At 45.4% G+C, this 18,960-nt stretch overlaps 1 protein-coding gene and 1 long non-coding RNA gene across 6 annotated transcripts in view; one reads left to right on the forward strand and one right to left on the reverse strand.

Annotated features, from left to right (window-relative positions):
- Positions 1-18,960, forward strand: part of LOC105496478 (engulfment and cell motility 2) — a 98,299-nt gene that overhangs the window by 71,881 nt on the left and 7,458 nt on the right. For 4 of the 5 annotated variants that reach the window (XM_071079199.1, XM_011766940.3, XM_071079198.1 and 1 more), the window contains 10 exons: positions 2,813-2,994; positions 4,576-4,675; positions 5,740-5,891; positions 8,795-8,873; positions 10,019-10,054; positions 12,024-12,074; positions 16,845-16,967; positions 17,265-17,399; positions 17,994-18,098; positions 18,191-18,299. In XM_071079199.1, the coding sequence (XP_070935300.1) occupies positions 2,813-2,994; positions 4,576-4,675; positions 5,740-5,891; positions 8,795-8,873; positions 10,019-10,054; positions 12,024-12,074; positions 16,845-16,967; positions 17,265-17,399; positions 17,994-18,098; positions 18,191-18,299 (1,072 nt within the window). The remainder of the gene's footprint in view (positions 1-2,812; positions 2,995-4,575; positions 4,676-5,739; positions 5,892-8,794; positions 8,874-10,018; positions 10,055-12,023; positions 12,075-16,844; positions 16,968-17,264; positions 17,400-17,993; positions 18,099-18,190; positions 18,300-18,960) is intronic. The other variant, XM_011766942.3, reaches the window with a different exon arrangement.
- Positions 265-12,035, reverse strand: LOC139358440 (uncharacterized). The gene is made up of 3 exons (XR_011613282.1): positions 11,531-12,035; positions 3,547-3,622; positions 265-947 (listed from the first exon to the last, which is right to left on the reverse strand). It is a non-coding gene; the product is annotated as an uncharacterized lncRNA (long non-coding RNA).

Consider the following 18,960-nt stretch of genomic DNA (forward strand, 5'->3'; position numbering starts at 1 on the left):
GCAGGAAAGCAGGTAATCAATAGAACAGGACCTTAGTGGACCAGGAGAGGAAGGACTCAAAGCCCAGGTAGAGGGAATCACCTTGACTGCTAGGCCCATGAGGAAGACAGCCAATATGGTTGCACCTTTGGTTACATTTGTAGAAGGGCAGCCAGAAAATTAAGGGCATGGTGTCACCTCTTTTCTTGGTGCAGAGAGACTGGTTCATCTGAGAGGAGAAGAGATACGAAGTGGTATCAGCCAACGTTTACTGAATGCCTGTATTTTGCTAAATACTTTGTGTAATTAAATCACCTAATCTTTACAAACATCCCACGAGATAGGTACTCTTGATAGCCGCATTCTGTAGACAAGGAAACTGCGGCTTACAGAGGTTAAATTACTTGCCACGTGTCACATAGCTAATAAAGTAGCCAAGCTCGCTCTCAGACCCAGGTCTGTCTGACTCTAGGCCCATATTCGTCCCATCATGTTCTTCTGCCTCCCCCTCTTCTCCTGAACTCTTCTCATCTTAAGGACTTCATTCTTCCCTCCTAAGCTCTGGTAATTTAATACGACAGCCTGGGAGTTACTCACTTTTATGGAAGTGCCAACACATTTCACAGACCTCTTGCACAGTGTAGTTGACTTTCCCAGAAGCACATCTTTCTGGAGCGGGAGGCAGCAGCCCAGAAATGCTGTCTCAGGAGGAAAATTGACATTTGGAGTTGGAAGTTTCTAAGTGGGATGCAGACCAGTGCTCTTCAGATTGTTCTATGCTGTGCCCTTTTCCCGTGGCGCACATTTTGTCCACTGTAGAGATAGTGAGGGCTTCTGTATCGCAGAGAGCATTGTGCTTTGAAGGGCCATCTTTGTAATAGTAAAAGAGAGGCAAAGAAAGGGGAGAGGGCCAGCAGGCCCGACTCCTTGGCAGTAGCAGGAATTGGGCTCCAGTCATTTGCTTAACACTGAGAAAAAGGAAAGAAGACAGGAGTGTTTTTGCTCTTAAGTCTCTTGCTTTCTAGTGGAGAACATTAAATTAACACCCAAAAAACAGAGAATGATGAAACAATAAATTGTGAGGCACTATATAGTAACAAGCTCAGCAGAAGGAAAGCCCAGTGAATGCTAGAGGAGGGATTTTAGCCGCAGCTTGCAGAAAAGGAGGCGGACATCCCGCTAGGAAAAGTTCATGTGCTAGGAGGAGGTTTTGTCTTCACCAGACTGCATTTTCAAAAAATGATTGGAAAATTGTTTCTGGCTCCTTGATGTTCTTAAAGTTTCCCCAGAACTCTCACTTTGAGGAACAATCATACGGATTTTGAGAGAAAGTTTTTAAAACATTGCCAGGCTTTTCACATTTTCAGATTAAAAGGGACCTTAGAGGACATCAGATTAAATTCTTCACCCAATGCAAGAATCCCTTCTACAGCGTCTTTGACAGATGGTTGTCCAGATTCTCCTTGATTGCTCCTGGTGACAGGGAGCTTCATACCTCAAGAGAAACCTCTTCTGCTGTCTAACAGTTTTATAAATTTCATTTTATTTTATTTATTTATTTATTTTTTGAGATGGAGTCTTGCTGTGTTGCCCAGGCTAGAGTACAGTGGCACGATCTCGGCTCACCGCAGCCTCCGCCTCCTGGGTTCAAGCAATTCTCCTCCCTCAGCCTCCTGAGTAGCTGGGATTACAGGCGCATGCCACCATGCCCAGCTAATTTTTGTATTTTTAATAGAGACGGGGTTTTACCATGTTAGTCAGGTTGGTCTCGAACTCCTGACCACGTGATCTGCCCACCTCGGCCTCCCAAAGTACTGGGATTACAGGTGTAAGCCACCGTGCCTGGCCAATTTTATTTTATTTTTTATTTTTTATTTATTTTATTTATTTTTTATTTTTTTTTGAGACAGAGTCTCCCTCTGTCTCCCAGGCTGGAGTGCAGTGGCACGATCTCAGCTCACTACAAGCTCCACCTCCCAGGTTCATGCCATTCTCCTGCCTCAGCCTCCCGAGTAGCTGGGACTACAAGCGCCCGCCACCACGCCCAGCTAATTTTTTTGTAGTTTTAGTAGAGACGGGGTTTCACAGTGTTAGCCAGGATAGTCTCGATCTCCTGACCTCGTGATCCGCCCGCCTCGGCCTCCCAAAGTGCTGGGATTACAGGCATGAGCCACCGTGCCCGGCCTATTTTTTATTTTTGAGAGAGAGTCTTATTTTGTTACCCAGGCTGCAGTGCAGTGGCACAGTCCTAGCTCACTGCAACCTTGAACTCCTGGGCTCAAGCAGTCTTCCCACCTCAGCCTCCTGAGTAGCTAGGACTATAGGTGTGCACCACCACACCTGGCTCATTTTAAAAATTTTTTCGTGGAGACAGGGTGTCACTCTGTTGCCCAGGTTGGTGTCTAATTCCTGGCCTCAAGCAATCCTGCCTTGACCTTTCAGAGTCATGGGATTACAGGCATGAGCCACTGCACCCAGCCAGACAGCTTTAATTAATAGAAAACCTTCTTCTATTAAACCAATATCTGTTTCTCTGTGATTTACCATCGTTAGTGGGCCTCCCAGATGTCTCTGGTCTTCCCTTGGTAGGAATTTTTTAAATCCACAGACCAAAGTGGTACAGAAAAGATATAGATAACTATAGATTGGTTTTGGCATACTAATAACTCCCTGATTGATCCCACAAACATTTATTTAGCAACTCCTAAGCAGTGTGAGAAAACTAGTTCTGCCTCAGGTTTGGATGTCCACAGAAGGGCCTCTGTGAGCTATCCACAGAGTAGTAACCTTCTCCAAGGAGCAGATGGCACATATGTTGTCCCTGGCCTCCTAGTCCCGGGCTGCACGCCAGCTGATGGAGAGGACCCAGTCATCCAACATGGAGACCCGGCTGGATGCCATGAAGGAGCTGGCCAAGCTCTCTGCCGACGTGACTTTCGCTACTGAGTTCATCAACATGGATGGCATCATTGTGCTGACAAGGCTCGTGGAAAGTGGAACCAAGCTCTTGTCCCAGTGAGTATGACTAAGGTCTCGTTCTAAGGACTTTGATAATTTACTACATCCCACAGAGCATCCTAGTCTCATTTCCCTTGAGTCAAATAAGGAGTTTATTGAATATCACCTGCATACAGAGCAGTGTGCCAAGCACTAGAGTCCATACCGAGAGACAGAATTCCATATTGTGGTTCTAAATCGTGTAGTCTATTTGGGCTCTCACAAATAATAGTACAAAACAGTACTGTGCCAAGTGAGCAGTAAAAATAGGGGCTAGAGAAGTCAGGAGGAGAGCGGTCAGGTGGTGACAGACCTGTTAATTGCCGGAAATGATTGGTCCGATGAGGGTTAGCGAGCAGATGCTCCAGTATCTCCCAGGTATCTGTTTGTAATCATCCCCTGCTCCTCCCTCTCCAGTCACCTCCCATCCCATACAAACACACACACACACACACAGAGGCCTTCCTTTGTGTTTACCACAGGTTTCAACCTACCCATTCACCATCACCACTTTTGCACAGGGAGGAAGAGACCAGAACTTTGTGATACCCACAAGCATCTTCATCATACCTCAGAGTTGACATGCATGTGGTGGGCAGCTGTGCCTTATGAGCAGCAGTCAGTAAACTGGTGCTTGGAGCCTAACCTGCCGAAGAGGGAATCAGAAATCTTCTCAGCCCATAGATCAACTATTGAAATTTTCAGCCAAATCGAGTAACTAATCAGAGATATTTGTTTTACATATTGGATCTTCCAGGTGTACTGAAGTCCTGAAGCCTTCAGCTGTCATCAGCACTGACATAGTTCTACAGTCTCCCGAGAGTGCAGGGTTAGACTGGCCTTAGTTTCTCTCTCTTTAGCCTGAGGATAATACCTTGCAGTATTATTGTGAGAAGTATTGTTAATGAGAATGCGTCTGAACATGCTTTGTAAATAGGAATATCATCTGTTAATTCTAGAGCACTGTACAGATATATAAAGGATTAAATGTATAAGGAGAAGAGAAAACATTTTAATCCTTATTCTCTACCAGCACTAGAATAAGCTTTGCATACATCATCATCTTGCCCTCTCTACAACCCTGCGAGGTTAACACTGTGAGACTAATTTGATTTTACAGAGGAAGAAATTGAATTTTGAAAAGATAAAATTTGCTTGGTTAGTAAGGTGGACAGGAACTGAACCCATCTCTTGCACTCTACTGCCTCTTGGCCCAAAGGTTAACATGGCATGTACGCTTCCTTAGGTTCCCCCGACAGGTGTTGTTGGAGTTTGACAAAGGTCCAATGTCTTCTTTGGTCTTGGGAAATAGATAAGGGATTCTGTGTCTCTGGGATGAAGCATATGGAGATAGAAGATCTAATTACCCAGCAGCACTTTTTTTCTTTTCTTTTTTTTTTTTTGCAGCGATAGATACCTGGGCTGAATCTGCTCTACATCTGGCTAGGTGTGCACACAGGCACTTACAGTTACAGTTGCATCGACTGATTTCCCATGGGGTGTTCACATTAAAATTCATCTTTTTTGTGGCTGCCCTCACACCTGTGTTTCCCAATCTGAATCCTTGTCTATTTTGTGTGTGTGTTGCACGTGTCTCAGCTACAGTGAAATGCTGGCATTCACCCTGACTGCCTTCCTAGAGCTCATGGACCATGGCATTGTCTCCTGGGACATGGTTTCAATCACCTTTATTAAGCAGGTGAGGCCTCCAATATTCTGTCTTTCTTTCCTCCCTCAGCTGCCAGTTCACAGGGCTTAAGGGGAGATACAGGCAATATCGCCATTCTGGTGAGACCAGCTTTATATCCCCTGGGGCCAGATTTTTCATCCTCAAGCTCTGGTCTTCTGTGGCTTCTGAAAGATTTGCATTTTGTTATACTCTCAGGGCCTGCACTGAGATGGAACTGAACCGTCAGAACTAAATATGATCAGAGTAGAATTAGATCATCAGTGAGACTGGGGATAAAGCCAGCCAGTCAACCAGTACTAGCCCTGAGTCTTTTGACCGACTTCCTGAGCTCTCTCTTCTCTTTGTATTAAAAAAAAAAAAAAAAAGTACATTTCATTTGTAATTCTGCCTTCTATTTACAAATCTGCAAGGTAGCCTGTTTGGATTGTCAGACTAAGCTCAGTGGGTAAGAGGGGTGACTTCTGGTTTTACCCTCCTTTCTTTTACACAAAGGAGCAGTGTCAATTCAGAAAACTGAACTAAAACCAATGAATAATATTCTATCTGCTGCCCTAGAGCTTCACCTATCATTGGCTTAGGACATTGGGACTCCCCGACACTGGACACAAGTGAAATGACCACGTGTCAAGGATATTATAATGAGGACTGAGAAGAAGGATTAGAGGAAAAGGCTTCAAGGTCCTTTCTACCTCTCAGAAGTCTAAGTGTGTTTAGGGAGAATGTGTGTCAGTGGAGGTACATGGAGATAAAATGAGATCCCAGTATCAGTAAAATTCTCTGCTTTTGTATACCACTTTCTCAAGCTGGAACCCTTATTTTGATAAAAAGAATTAAGCTTTTAGATTCTGAAGAATCACGATTAAGTGGATACTATAATCTGAGATTAAGGTATCCATGCCAAGGGAATCCCTGGCACATTGGCCAGGGTAGCTATAAACCAGATACCACTATCCACCTAGCAACAGCTGCCCAAATGTGAAGCAGAGAGAGCTTCAAGGGCTAGCATCAGATGCTTATCTTCTATCTTTCTTGGGCCCTGAGCTTCTCAATTGATGTACCATCTCTGGGTCTAGATTGCAGGGTATGTGAGCCAGCCCATGGTGGATGTGTCAATCCTTCAGAGGTCCCTGGCCATTCTGGAGAGCATGGTCTTGAACAGCCAGAGCCTGTATCAGAAGATAGCCGAGGAAATCACCGTGGGACAGCTCATCTCACACCTCCAGGTGTGAGTAAAAGACCCTACACCTCCCTCCCTTCACTTGTATGTCTTCTTCTCTCCTCTTATTTTAAGTCTTCCAATCCTACTCTGCTTTGCTTATATTCCAAGCTGCTGATTGGCTTCTACATTCATTCATCACCTCTTCCACACTCCTGCCAGAATTTCTCCCATCATTCAGACCTGATCATGTCATGCTCCTGCCTAACATCCTCTGTAACTCTCTCTGCCCCTTAGGTTAAAATGAAGATTTTCCCAGTCTTCCCATACTACCCTGGTACCAGGCAAAATTACATGCTTTCTCCCACATGGGCCCAATAGTCTCTGTTTGTACCTATGATAATTGGATAAAATACTGGATTTTTATTATCTGTTGCCCATTTTGAACATAGAGCCCCCTGGAAACAGACCAATCGTTGTATCCCCTGTTTTGATTTAAGTAGAGGCTCAATTAGTACTTGTTGAATGAATGCTCACTGAACTGATGATGCGCTGTGGGTGATTTGTAAGAAGTATCACACAGGGCGTGAGTTTGGAATATCAGTTCAAATCCAGGCTCTTGTGCATACTGGGTCACTGCCATCAGCAAGTAACCTAGTCTCTTCTGGCCTCAGTTTCTTCATCTCTAGAATAGGTTAATCATCTTCACCTCTCACCCTGTGACGATCAAAGGAGATTTTTAAAAGGTCCAGCATAGTGGCCAGTATGGGTTAGGTATTCAGTAAATTCAGGGACTTTTTTCCTTTGTTTGTTAGGACTCTTATCACATCCTAAAACATTTTGCCAGATAATGAGACCATATGACAAATGAACCTACTGGAGTAATGTTTCTCCCATCTCCGTTGTTTTTACTTCACTTCCAACCAACCTACACCATGTAAGGAAGCTGGACTTTGCAAAACAGCAGTGGCACTCCTGCTGATTCTCTTCTGACTGTTGCTCACTTCTGTCTTTTTGGACATTGTCAGAATGTTGCCAGAATCCCCCACCAGTTCAAGGGGAAGTCATAGCTCCCAGATTTGGGAGTTTATAGTGGCCCTGTCTTCGCTCAGCTATGCTCCCAACTTGCTTCTCCCCACTAATCCAAGTAAACAGAAAGCACAATTATTTCTTTGCAACTCTGATTTCTCCTTATCACTTTTTTTTTTTTTTTTTTGAGACGGAGTCTCGAGTCTCGCTCTGTCACCCAGGCTGGAGTGCAGTGGTCGGATCTCAGCTCACTGCAAGCTCTGCCTCCCGGGTTCATGCCATTCTCCTGCCTCAGCCTCCTGAGTAGCTGGGACTACAGGCGCCCGCCACCTCGCCCGGCTAATTTTTTTTTGTATTTTTAGTAGAGACGGGATTTCACCGTGTTAGCCAGGGTGGTCTCGATCACCTGACCTCGTGATCTGCCCGTCTCAGCCTCCCAAAGTGCTGGGATTACAGGCTTGAGCCACTGCGCCCGGCCTCTCCTTGTCACTTTTAAGGAATTTTCAGCCTCAGCTTTCTTTGCTTTTCTTTTTTGAGACAGGCTCTCACTCTGTCACCCAGGCTGGAGCACAGTGGCATGATCATAACTCACTGCAGGCTTAGGCGATCCTCCCCATCTCAGCCTCCCGAGTAGCTGGAATCACAGGCACACTCCATCACACCTGGCTAGTTTTTTTTTTTTCATTTTTGTAGAGACAAGGTCTTGCCGTGTTGTCCAGACTGGTCTCAAACTGTTGGGCTCAAGCAGTCCTCCCACCCCAGCCTCCTGAGTAGCTGGGACTACAGGTGTGAGCCACCATGCCTGGTCTAGCCTCAGCTTTCATACCCAGTGAGCCACCAAGGTTGATTAAGGTGAGAGGGACATTATAAACTCCAGATAGAGAATTCTGATCTTCCTGTAACCTCACATCTACCTCGCTGTTTTTTTTTGTCTCTGAATTCAAGTGGCCCCAGTTGCCTCCCGAGGGATGATAGGGGAACATGGCGTTTCATAGGGGCCAATCATGAATACTTTCAGCCCACAGCTGTTACCAGAACTTATATTTGGGCTGAGGAACACTTAGTGCCCTCTGTTAGACTCCCTGGGTACCATGTGACTAACCAGGAAGCCTGTCAGACCCTCTGGAAAGACAGCCACAGAATGCACCCAAGACATGGCAGGTGGAGATGTCAAGTACCAGGATTGTAAGATTCCAGAGAATGATTGTAGTTATTTTGTTTGTTCATAATAAAAGAAGTTTATAGTCAAAGACTTTAAAAATACAGAAAAACCCAAAAAGTAAATTATTTGCCCATTATTTCACCTCCAGACATACCCACTGTTAAACATTAAATTGAATGTCCCTTCAGTATTTTTAACAAAATCGGGATCTCATTATATATACTATGTGGACCTTGTTTTTTTTAGCTGAATAATATATCTTGAACATTTCTCCATGTCAAAGATTTTTCTAAAAGGGTAGTTCTGAGTCTTTTTTGAAACCTAGACACCTTTGAAAATCTGGTAACAAGTATGTACTCTCACCAGTTTGGAAAAAAATACCACTTAGTTAGCAAACTGCATAGAACAATTTCTGTATCATTCCTGGAGTTCACAAACACTCTAAGCCCATCCCTGAATCCCAGGTTGAGAATCTTGACCCTAAAACATGACTTTTAATAACTACTTAAGATTCTCATATGTATAAACAGTTAGCTAATGTGATCATTTGGATTACTTCCCATTGTTTTTTAAGTAGTACTTTAATGAAACGCCTTATCAGTAAATCTTGCACAGCTCTCTGATTACTGTCTTAGGATAAATTCCTATTAGTGAAATTGCTGGGTCAAGAGCATGATCACTTTGCTTATAATCTGTGAGTGATTGTTTTAAACCATCTCTAAGCATCATCTTGCTGTTCAGTCTTCTAATCTCCCTCTGCCTTCTTTCTCCATTGACACAGCTCCAACCAGGAGATTCAGACCTACGCCATTGCACTGATTAATGCACTCTTTCTGAAGGCTCCTGAAGACAAGAGACAGGTCTGTGGCTGCCTTTTCATATTTTTCATCTGGGCTTTTCTGAGAGAATTCTCACCCCATGTACTCTTTGCTGTGCAGAAAGCACAAATCCAGCCATTTTCCCAAGAGTCCTTCTTCCTAGCCATCTGGTCTGGAGCCCAGCAGGGTGGCTTTGCTAAGGAAGACCCAGGGAAGAACTATGAGGGGAAACCAGCTGGGTCTTAGATGAGAGCAGGGCCCTTCAAACTTTTTCCTCTAAAGGGCCAGAGAATAAATATGTTTGACTTTATGGGCCATACTCAACCTTGCCATTGTAGCCAAAAGCAGCCTCAGCCAGTAGGTAAATGAATGGGTATGGCTGTCTTCCAATAAAATCTTATTTACAAAAACAGGCAACAAGCCTAATATGGCCATAGTTTGCCAAGTCTTGGGTTACAGGATCAAGAATAAGGAAGAGGAGACCCTGTGGGTAAAGGGGTCCAATATGAATGGGACTTTGCACTAAGTTTTATGTTTAAAGGTTCTCTGGATGCAGATTCTAAACATCTTCCTTCCCCTGTTCATTGACTGTGACATTATGTAGATAGCTCTGCCTCTGTGAACCTTAGTTTCCTCACCTGTCATATGGGAGCAACAACGTCTGCCTTGTTTACCTCACAAGGATGTCTGAGGAAAAACAAGATCCCTGTTTCACAAATGAGGAAACTAAGAATCAGCTGGGTGGTGGAACAAGCACTGACCTAAGAGTCAAGGGGCCTGGGACCAAGTATTCTCCCTGCTGCTGGCTGGGCAAGTGTTTGTAACCTCTTTGGGTCTCGGTTTCTCTTTCTGTAAAATGAAGGGGCCAGTTTAAATGATCTCTGACAGCCCTGCCAACACTAACATTCTAGATTTCGCTGAGAAAAGCCTAAGTGGTGTTAAAAGTAAGACATTTTCGTTTTCTGACAATCTCATGGGCTCAGTAAGATGAAATCCAAGTGGGATCATGTATGTACCTAGCTCTTGGTAGATTCTAGAGGGAAGACCAGAAGCATCTGTGGTTCTGTCTGTCCTTGTCTTTCTTGGATGGCTTGGCTCTGTTAATCTGCCTTCCCGGTCCTTGTTTGAATGTAAGCTGAAAGCTCATTCTGTCTGCTTCTCTCTGTGCTTTTGCTTTCTGCCGGCAGGACAAGCACCTTAATCCTCTAGACCTGCCTGTCACTGTAAGTAGCACCGCCATGTGGAAAGGGCCCCGGCTCTTCCAGGTGGGGAAGTCAAAGCTGGGCAAGAAGCTCATAGTCTGATCTAGATGTTCAGGGCATGCCAAGACCCAGGGAAAGGTTGTGTGCCGTGAATCTCCTTTGTCAGGACACTTAGGGAAGTACTGCAGATTAGAGTCACAGAAAGGATTAAGGGGGTACCTGCCCCAGGGAGTGTGGCCCCAGCCTTCCTTTATAACTTGCCTTTGCATGGGTCTGTGGTTCAACTAGGGAAGACCAGACTCAGAAACAGCTTGTGACTTTGATCTAGACAATACCATGGATGCGTCACCTTCTTACTTGCTTTAGTGGAAGAGAAAAGGTATCCATGCCCTTTTTGGACTCTTACTAGACCGTAGGAATCTGAAAAGGTTTAGACAATCGACAAAAGGGAATTTGGATGCTCATTTCTTCGTTATAGGGAGCTTTAGAGAGGTCAGCTTTGCGAGGAGATGAAAGGGGATAAATGCCTCCCCCTGACACCACAGAGAAGCTTTTGGTCTAAGACCTTTATATTCTAGCTGCAGACCACTGTCAATTACCCACTTCGTGAGTTGTCCACAGCAAGATTTAATCTCAGTCGACTTCCTATAGTTACCAAAGAAGTTTCTAGGCCACTGTCCTCCTCTGCTAGCCAGAATGTATTCAGTGAATGCAAAGTAAAATTAATTTAATGTTCCTGGCAGCATCAGCCATTTGGAATATGGCTAGAAATCCAGAAGTGTGAGAGAGGGGCCTTTAAGCTCTGAGAAAAATGACACAGAGCTCACAGATACTACTCCATAGGAGAGGTGTGACAGCTCCCTCAGGCCCACTGATTTAGGATTCTCTATAAAATTAAATGAAAGCAGCAGTTTAGAAAATGAAGTCATAGTAATTAACATTAGGAAGAAGTGATGGTAGACACTGGAAGGAGTAGACAAGAATTATGAAAAGCTGCCAGAAAAATTAAAGGCATTGTAATCTGGGACCATTTTGTTTATGGGAAAATAGCTTCACATCTCAATAGCTCCTCAGGGTATCACAGTGTCACAAACACAATACAGAATAATCACTGTTGTTCTTTTTGATGAAGCTGACTCCTTAGCAGTGATTAAATTATCACTGTAGTCACTTCAGAAGTAAAGATATATATATATATATATATATATATATATATATATATATATATATATATAAAATATAGCTTTAAAAGATTTGCATAAGAATGGTTAAAATAATGGTTCTGAGAGAACCGTTAAAGCTTTGCTCCCTGGAAGATTCATTTATGTAGGATACTTGATTTCCGGGGAGGGGGGGGTGCTAAATAAATAAATAAAGCATAACTATCAAAATCTGGATCAAATATTATAAAAAAGGTGAGCCTGTTATAAAAAATTACCCAAAACACCGGACCTATTGTTCTCTAATCCAGTTAGAACTGAATCCTAGACTACTTACTGTTGTAGAGTGTCCAGGCCCCAGCCGTCTGCTGTAGGGTGGGAGGGGGTTGCTGGACCAAAGCTCTTCCAAAGTTTGGAGTCAGTGCTTCACTAGAGTTCCTTCTAGCCTTAGCGGTGGAGTCTGCCTGGCATGATGCATGTGGCTTGGAAACCATCACGCTGCTGTGTGTCCACGTGCAATGTCCTTGTGACACAAGTGTCTCATCTTCAAGCAGTCCACATCTCTCTTTGAAGACAGTGCAGTTGATTGTGCCATTAGGAAGGGAAATCCTATTTGAATTAATTTGCACTCACAGAAATAGGGAATGTTTCAGAGTGTGAAATACATTTCATGGTCAGTGGATTGTCATTCATTCACCCACTTTTCATTTGGGAGGAAAAAAATTTAAGAAAGCCAAAAAGGCTCAGAATTACGACATCACCTTCCTCTCGAAGTAGTCACAGGTGTGTGCCTGCCACCCTGCCTTATATTTGCTTATTTTCCTCCATAGGATATGGCCAATGCATTTGCACAGAAGCATCTCCGGTCTATAATCCTGAATGTGAGTTCCCGGAACACGGTGTATTTTGCTACTATTTTGTTACTATTAATCGCAATTATTACTGTTATTGTTATTATATTATTATTGAAATTATTAATGAGTGAGGAGGACACACAGAGGAACCTTATCAATAAGTAAATACCTCTCGAACCGTAGAGCTTTTTCCTGTGATCCTCTGTGAGCAGAGTTGCCTCTAGGCGGCCATCTCACCAGCAATTGCAGTGACTCCAGAGAGGGACCAAGGCCAGCTCTACTGTTTGTTGCCCTGCAACTCCAGAATTTTTATCCAGAGGGAATATGTTAAAAAAGGCACAAACAGGGAAAATAACTCATCCAGCTGACACTGATTAAAAACCTGAATTGTGGCCGGGCGCGGTGGCTCAAGCCTGTAATCCCAGCACTTTGGGAGGCCGAGACGGGCGGATCACGAGGTCAGGAGTTCGAGACCATCCTGGCTAACACGGTGAAACCCCGTCTCTACTAAAAAATGCAAAAAACTAGCCGGGCGAGGTGGCGGGCGCCTGTAGTCCCAGCTACTTGGGAGGCTGAGGCAGGAGAATGGCGTAAACCCGGGAGGCGGAGCTTGCAGTGAGCTGAGATCCGGCCACTGCACTCCAGCCGGGGCGACAGAGCCAGACTCCGTCCCAAAAAAAAAAAGAAAACAAAAAAAACCTGACTTGTGTATGGCACTGACAGGACTAAGTAAGCAAGTGTATTTGCTCTCAAAGACCTTCTGGCCCGGTAGGAAAGACTAGTGATCATAGTGCGGTGTGATCCCGGTTTGTGGTCTAGGAAAGGATGGAGGAGGAGCAGTGAGTTCTGCCTTGAAGAAGAGTGTTTCCGGAAACTTTTAGAGGAATGTCTTCAGGTGAGCCTTGGAGGATGAGTAGGCAGACCGAGAATAACAGAAATTTCAGCCAGAGGGTAGTCAGAACCCAGAAGGAGGGTGTGATTAGGCACAGAGCAAAGAGCAAGTGGGTGAGGAGGCTAGAGAGGTAGCGAGGACCAGATCAGGAAAGGTTAGTCTCATTCCTAAGGACAGCTGAGGGCATATAATTAAGCTGGTGAAATAACCAGACCAGATTTGCATTTTAGAAAGAGCACATGAAAGACATGTATTTGCTAAGGGGTGCCTGAGGGAGGAGAGCAGAGCAGGAGTTGGCAGGGGGATCTGGAAAGAAGTGTAAATCCCTGTTACCACCTGTAGGGTGGAGTAGGGCCGATGTTGGGAGGTGAGGCCGGTCGGAGTGGAGGAGGAGAGCCAAGGATCTGAATTAAAAGGAGGCAACTTTGGTCAGGTGTGGTGGTTCACACCTGTAATCCCAGCACTTTGGGAGGCCGAGGCGGGTGGATTGCCTGAGGTCAGGAGTTCAAGACCAGCCTGACCAACATGGTGAAACCTGGTCTCTACTAAAAATACAAAAATTAGCTGGGCGTGGTGGCAGGTGCCTGTAATCCCAGCTACTCAGGAGGCTAAGGCAGGAGAATCGCTTGAACCCGGGAGGTGGAGGTTGCAGTGAGCCGAGATGGGGCCGTTGCACTCTAGCCTGGGCAACAAGAGCGAAACTCCGTCTCAAAAAACAAGTAGGCAACTTTATCAATTGTCAGAAACAAGGGAAACCTGGGAGACCACAGTGAAGGGAATAAAATGAAAAATTAGAAGTCAAGTGTAAGACTTAAGCTAAACATGGACTTTGGAGTCTGCCATTTTTCAATCTTTGATCTTGAGCATTTCACATTAACTTCTCTGGACTTCAGTTTGCTCATCTGGATATGAGGACTAAGTGAGGTAATGTACATACCACGCCTAGCAGGGTGTCTGGCACTCAGTAGGCACTCTGCTCATATTGGCAGAACAGGATGCAGAGGTGACAGGATTGAAGAAGTAAGCTCTGAGCACTTGTGAAGCTGAGCAGTCAGCTGCTCTGAACATGCAGAGTCTGCCAGACTTCACCTTGCAGAACCAGCTTCTCCCTGCTGGCTGCTTCCCTGGTCACACCCAGCTACCAACCTGGCAGGAGGGGCCCCAAGCCCACAGGAGTACACAGGTTCCCACACATTCCTGTCTACACTCCTCAGCAGCTGTCCTGGTCACCCTCTTCTGCATGTGTGGGGATGAGAGTGCCCTTCTGAGGGAAATTTAATTATATTTGAGACTTAAAATTTAATCGTGTTAGAAGTTCAACTCATTTCTGGACAAACCTTGTGAACAAGTAAAGATTTCACTATAGAAGGCAGTTCAGCTTCAGGACTCAGGACTTAAGTGGCCTGGCAGGAAATGGCTAATGCATGGTCTAATGCATGGTCACTGCAGTCCAGAGACTTCACTGAGTCAAGCCAGAGAACTAAGACACTGAGATACTTGACAGTCAAGTGAGACTTCAGGTAAAACCTCAAACTGTCACTCATCAAACTGGAGCTGTACTTCTTTAAGCCATTGATGCTAGGATAATTAATTACCTTCCTGCCCTGATGTTTCTTAAGTTTGAGAAAGAGGATTAAAGAGAATGATTTCCACCTCTATTCAAAGCTGTTTTATAAATTAGGGAGAAAAGTGAAGAGAGAGGAATAGGATAGACAGGGAGATAGAGGGAACAGTAGAGAAGAAAAGCCTCAGAGTGAGGCAAAGGAAGAGGTATGGAGGGGAAAAGAAGTGGCGATGGCAGTGAAGAACCCCTGGCCATAAGAGAAACTGGGGGAAGTGGGAAGGAAGGGAAGTTACGGGGCAGGGGCCACAGAGCAGAGAACAAGAGAGTAAGGCTGGGGAGATGAAAGAAACAGTGAGACTTAGCTAAGAAGAGCGATCTCGCGCTTAAGAGACAGAGGGTGTGCCTGTGACAGGGCAGGAGCTAGAGGACAGGACATGGTCACCGATTCAGAGGGAGGGAAGGATGCAGGCAGAGGCCTAACTCCAGCATGTTAGCACATGCTATGGAAGTGCTGTCCACAATGGTGGCCACTAGTCATGTGTGGTACTTTAAATAAGTCTGTTGTGACTGAGGACCTAATTTGTAATTTTAATTTCATTTTAATTTAAATATCCATATGTGGCTCATGGCTGCTGTATTAGGAAGTGTAGATCTAGAGAAACAGCTAGAAAAAGGAGAGACCACTGGAGTCACAGTAGGGGAAGAGGTCTAGAGCAGGACCATCCAGTGGACACAGAACCCAAACCATGCACATGATTTTAAACGTTTTAGTAGCAGCATGAAAAAGGAATAGGGAAATTCAGTTCAGTAATATATTTTTTTGGACCCATGATATCCAAAACGTTACCATTTCAACAAGTAATAAATGTGAAATATTACTAATAAGACATTTTACATTTTCTTTTTTCCTACTAAGGGTTCAAGATCTGGTATGCATTTACACTCACAGCACCTCTCAGTTTGGCCTAACCACATTTCATGGGCCTGGTGGCTACCAAACTGGACCTCACAGGTCTAAAGAGATTGATCTAGAGTCAGAGCAAACTCTAGGGAGAGCTGATCCAAAGTTAGAGGAAGCTTTAAAAAGACACTGAGTCAGATACCTGCCTAAAGTCAGAGTGCTCCAGAGCATTGCTATTCAGTAGAACTCTGTTAATGGAAGTGTTCCATATCTGCATCTCTGTAGCCGCAGCCACGGTGACTACTGAGCACTTCAAATGTGGCTGGTGCAACTAAGGAACCAAATTTTCAACTTAAATTTGTTTTAACTGATTTAAATGCAAATAGCCGCATATGGCTAGTGGCTGCTATACTGGACAGCACAGCCCTAAAGACAGGGCTACTGAGTAGGGAAATTGAAGGACATAGTGGTGGTACATGTGGGAAATGGGGGAGAGTCTCATTTCGGCAAGAAAGAACCAAGAGGGACAGGATTCATGATGGTGGGTGAGACAGGGGGAGTGAGAAATACAAGGGAGCAAGAAGGGAAGCACGATATTGTGGGAGTGAGAACAGGATAGTGAGAGACAGGAACATAATCAAGGGTTGATCAGCTAGGACAGACAGAGGGAGACACAGCATGCGAAAGAAAGACAGAGACAGAACATGAGATAGGACCAGGGGACCTAAAGTGAGGGGTGGGCATCAGAGGGACAAAGGAGGAGGTGATGGACCCTTAGGGGAATGTGGGGGCACAGAGACAGTGGGGAGGGAGAGTCAGGAGGGAGAGGGACATGGTGTGGGCGGCACAGGGAGCAGGGACAGAGTGATAGGAGAGCGGAGAGGACAAGCAAAAGGAAGGAAGGAGAGAGGGCCGTGGGAGGGAGCTGGTGGGAGAGTGAACTGTTCCTCCTTTGTGTAGCTATCTCAGTATCACTGAAAGAAAATGGCCTTTCCCAAAGCCTCTCTGCTTAGTGAAGCCATCCAAAACATTTTATTTTTCTAAGGGAAAAACAACTCTGCCTCCATGCACACCATCTACTGTTTTGCATTTAGTAGGCCTGTGAAGTGCCTGATTGGAGGAAGGTCCAGCCACCAATGTTCTGTATCATAGCCTCCCCCATTTCTGGTGTGGTTGGGTATAGCCCCTGCCTTCACTCTACTTCCCCTGCCCAGGGGAATGCAGAGGAAGGGATGGTGCCTTTCAGGCCTGCAGTGAGTCATCTCTGCCTGAACCAAGCCCATTCATGCTCCTATCGCCTTCTAGAATATGAAGTCCTCGTGTGTTGGAGGAAAGTTCTGTTCCCTTCCCAAGCATTCATTCCTTTTCCTTAGCATGGATGTGACCCTTCATTAAAAGAGATCAGTTCAGTCCCCTGCTCCCTACCTGTGCTTTTTCTAGCATGTGATCCGAGGGAACCGCCCCATCAAAACTGAGATGGCCCATCAGCTGTATGTCCTTCAAGTCCTAACCTTTAACCTTCTGGAAGAAAGGATGATGACCAAGATGGACCCCAATGACCAGGTAGGTGCTAAGTGGGGCAGCTGTTTTCTCATGGCTGTGGTGCAGTCCAGCCTTAGTCTGTGTGCCAGGCACTGTGCTTGGTCTTTGTCTGCAGAAGTAGTTTGCATCTGCCCTAGAAAATCTAGCATGATCTGTACCATGAGCCAAGCCCATTTCTGTCCTGCTGTGGTAGAGGTGATGCCTCCTAAGGGACTGATTGGGGCCAGAGTTTGACCCGGAAAAGCCTGACCCACTGTTTTTTTTCCTTGCTCCCTTGGTTAGCTGATTTACCTGCTGACTGTCTGTTTCACCTCACAGGCTCAAAGAGACATCATATTTGAACTGAGGAGGATTGCATTTGACGCAGAGTCTGATCCTAGCAATGTCCCTGGGAGTGGGACGGAAAAACGCAAAGCCATGTACACCAAGGACTACAAAATGCTGGGATTTACTGTAAGTACCTCAGGGCATAGACGGTTGTAGGCCCTCCCCCTTGATGGGAAGTCAGTGGTGCCACCCAGCCAGAGCCCTGACAAGCAACCCCATGGTGACCCTGGAATAGATGACAGTTAGGAAGCTGGTGGGACTTTAATGTTTGCTTTGCTTTGTTGATGGTGAGTCTGAGTTTATGTGCAAAGTTTGGCCCTGTGAAACGAATCCATCTGTAGGGAGGTTGGGGTCAGCTAGAGTGGGTAGAGAGGGGACCTGTCCTCCTACCCAAACTGCTAGGTTCTTTGCAAAGCTAGTGTGAATATTTTGTGATAGAGTAAGGGCTTGAGGATGGAGTTAACCGAAAGAAGTATTTCTTGCATACCTACTTGGTGTGCAGCATCATGCGAAGTAGGTTCCGGGATGCATGGTGAGGCGGCTACCATCCAGCACTCAAGAGCTCACAGTTCAGTGGTGGTGATGGCTGTGAAAAGAGCTAGGACAGAGGTGGGTGCTGAATGGTAGCAGCATCAAGAGGAGAGGTGAGAGGGCATCCCCTCAGGTCCCTGCACACAGGGAGACTACTACATCTCAAATTGTGTGTCTTTATTTCTCTAGAACCACATCAATCCAGCCATGGACTTTACCCAGACTCCTCCTGGAATGCTGGCCTTGGACAACATGCTGTACTTGGCTAAAGTCCACCAGGACACCTACATCCGGGTAAAGGCAGGGGAGCTGGCCTCAGTCCTGGTGCCACATCTCCTGCCTTCCTCCCTCATCTCCCTAATCCTCCCTTTCTCTTCTCCTGACAGATTGTCTTGGAGAACAGCAGCCGGGAAGACAAACATGAATGCCCCTTTGGCCGCAGTGCCATTGAGCTCACCAAAATGCTCTGTGAAATCCTACAGGTTGGGGAACTACGTAAGTCTCTGCAGCTCCCTCTTCTTCAGCCATTCCTTGTCATCAAGAGCTCAGTGAGACTGGAAATTATTATAAACAGTTAAATGTCAGTGGGGCCGGGCGTGGTGGTTCACACTTATAATCTCAGCACTCTGGGAGGCTGAGACAGGAGGATCACTTGAGCCCAGGAGTCTAAAACCAGCCTGGGCAACATAGTGAGACCCCTGTCTCTAAAAAAAAAAAAAAAAAATCAAAAAATTAGCCAGCTGGTAGTGCATGCCTCTAGTCCCAACTACTTGGGAAACTGAGGCAGGAGGATTGCTTGTGTCAGGAGGTCAAGGCTATAGTGAGCATAGTCGTGCTACTGCATTCCAGCCTGGGTGACAGAGTGAGACTCTATCTAAAAAAAAAAAAAAAAAAAATTGTCAGTGGGACTAGACAACCTTAGGTGGGTTTTTAATTTTGTTTTTGTTTTAAATCACTGCATCAGCTGATAATTTCCATCTTATCCTTGTTTATGGGAATCATGGTTGTTGCTCTGTTTGAGCTGGCAATTTGAATCATATTCCAAAGCTACCCCAAGCCTGTAGGTAAGGGCTGGCTGAGTCTATAACAGGGTAGAGGGAGGGCAAGAAAATGCACCCTGGAGAAGAAAGCTAAGGAAGTGAGAAACGCCCATCCC

Source organism: Macaca nemestrina, chromosome 15, assembly GCF_043159975.1.
Source record: "Macaca nemestrina isolate mMacNem1 chromosome 15, mMacNem.hap1, whole genome shotgun sequence".
NCBI lineage: Eukaryota > Metazoa > Chordata > Mammalia > Primates > Cercopithecidae > Macaca > Macaca nemestrina.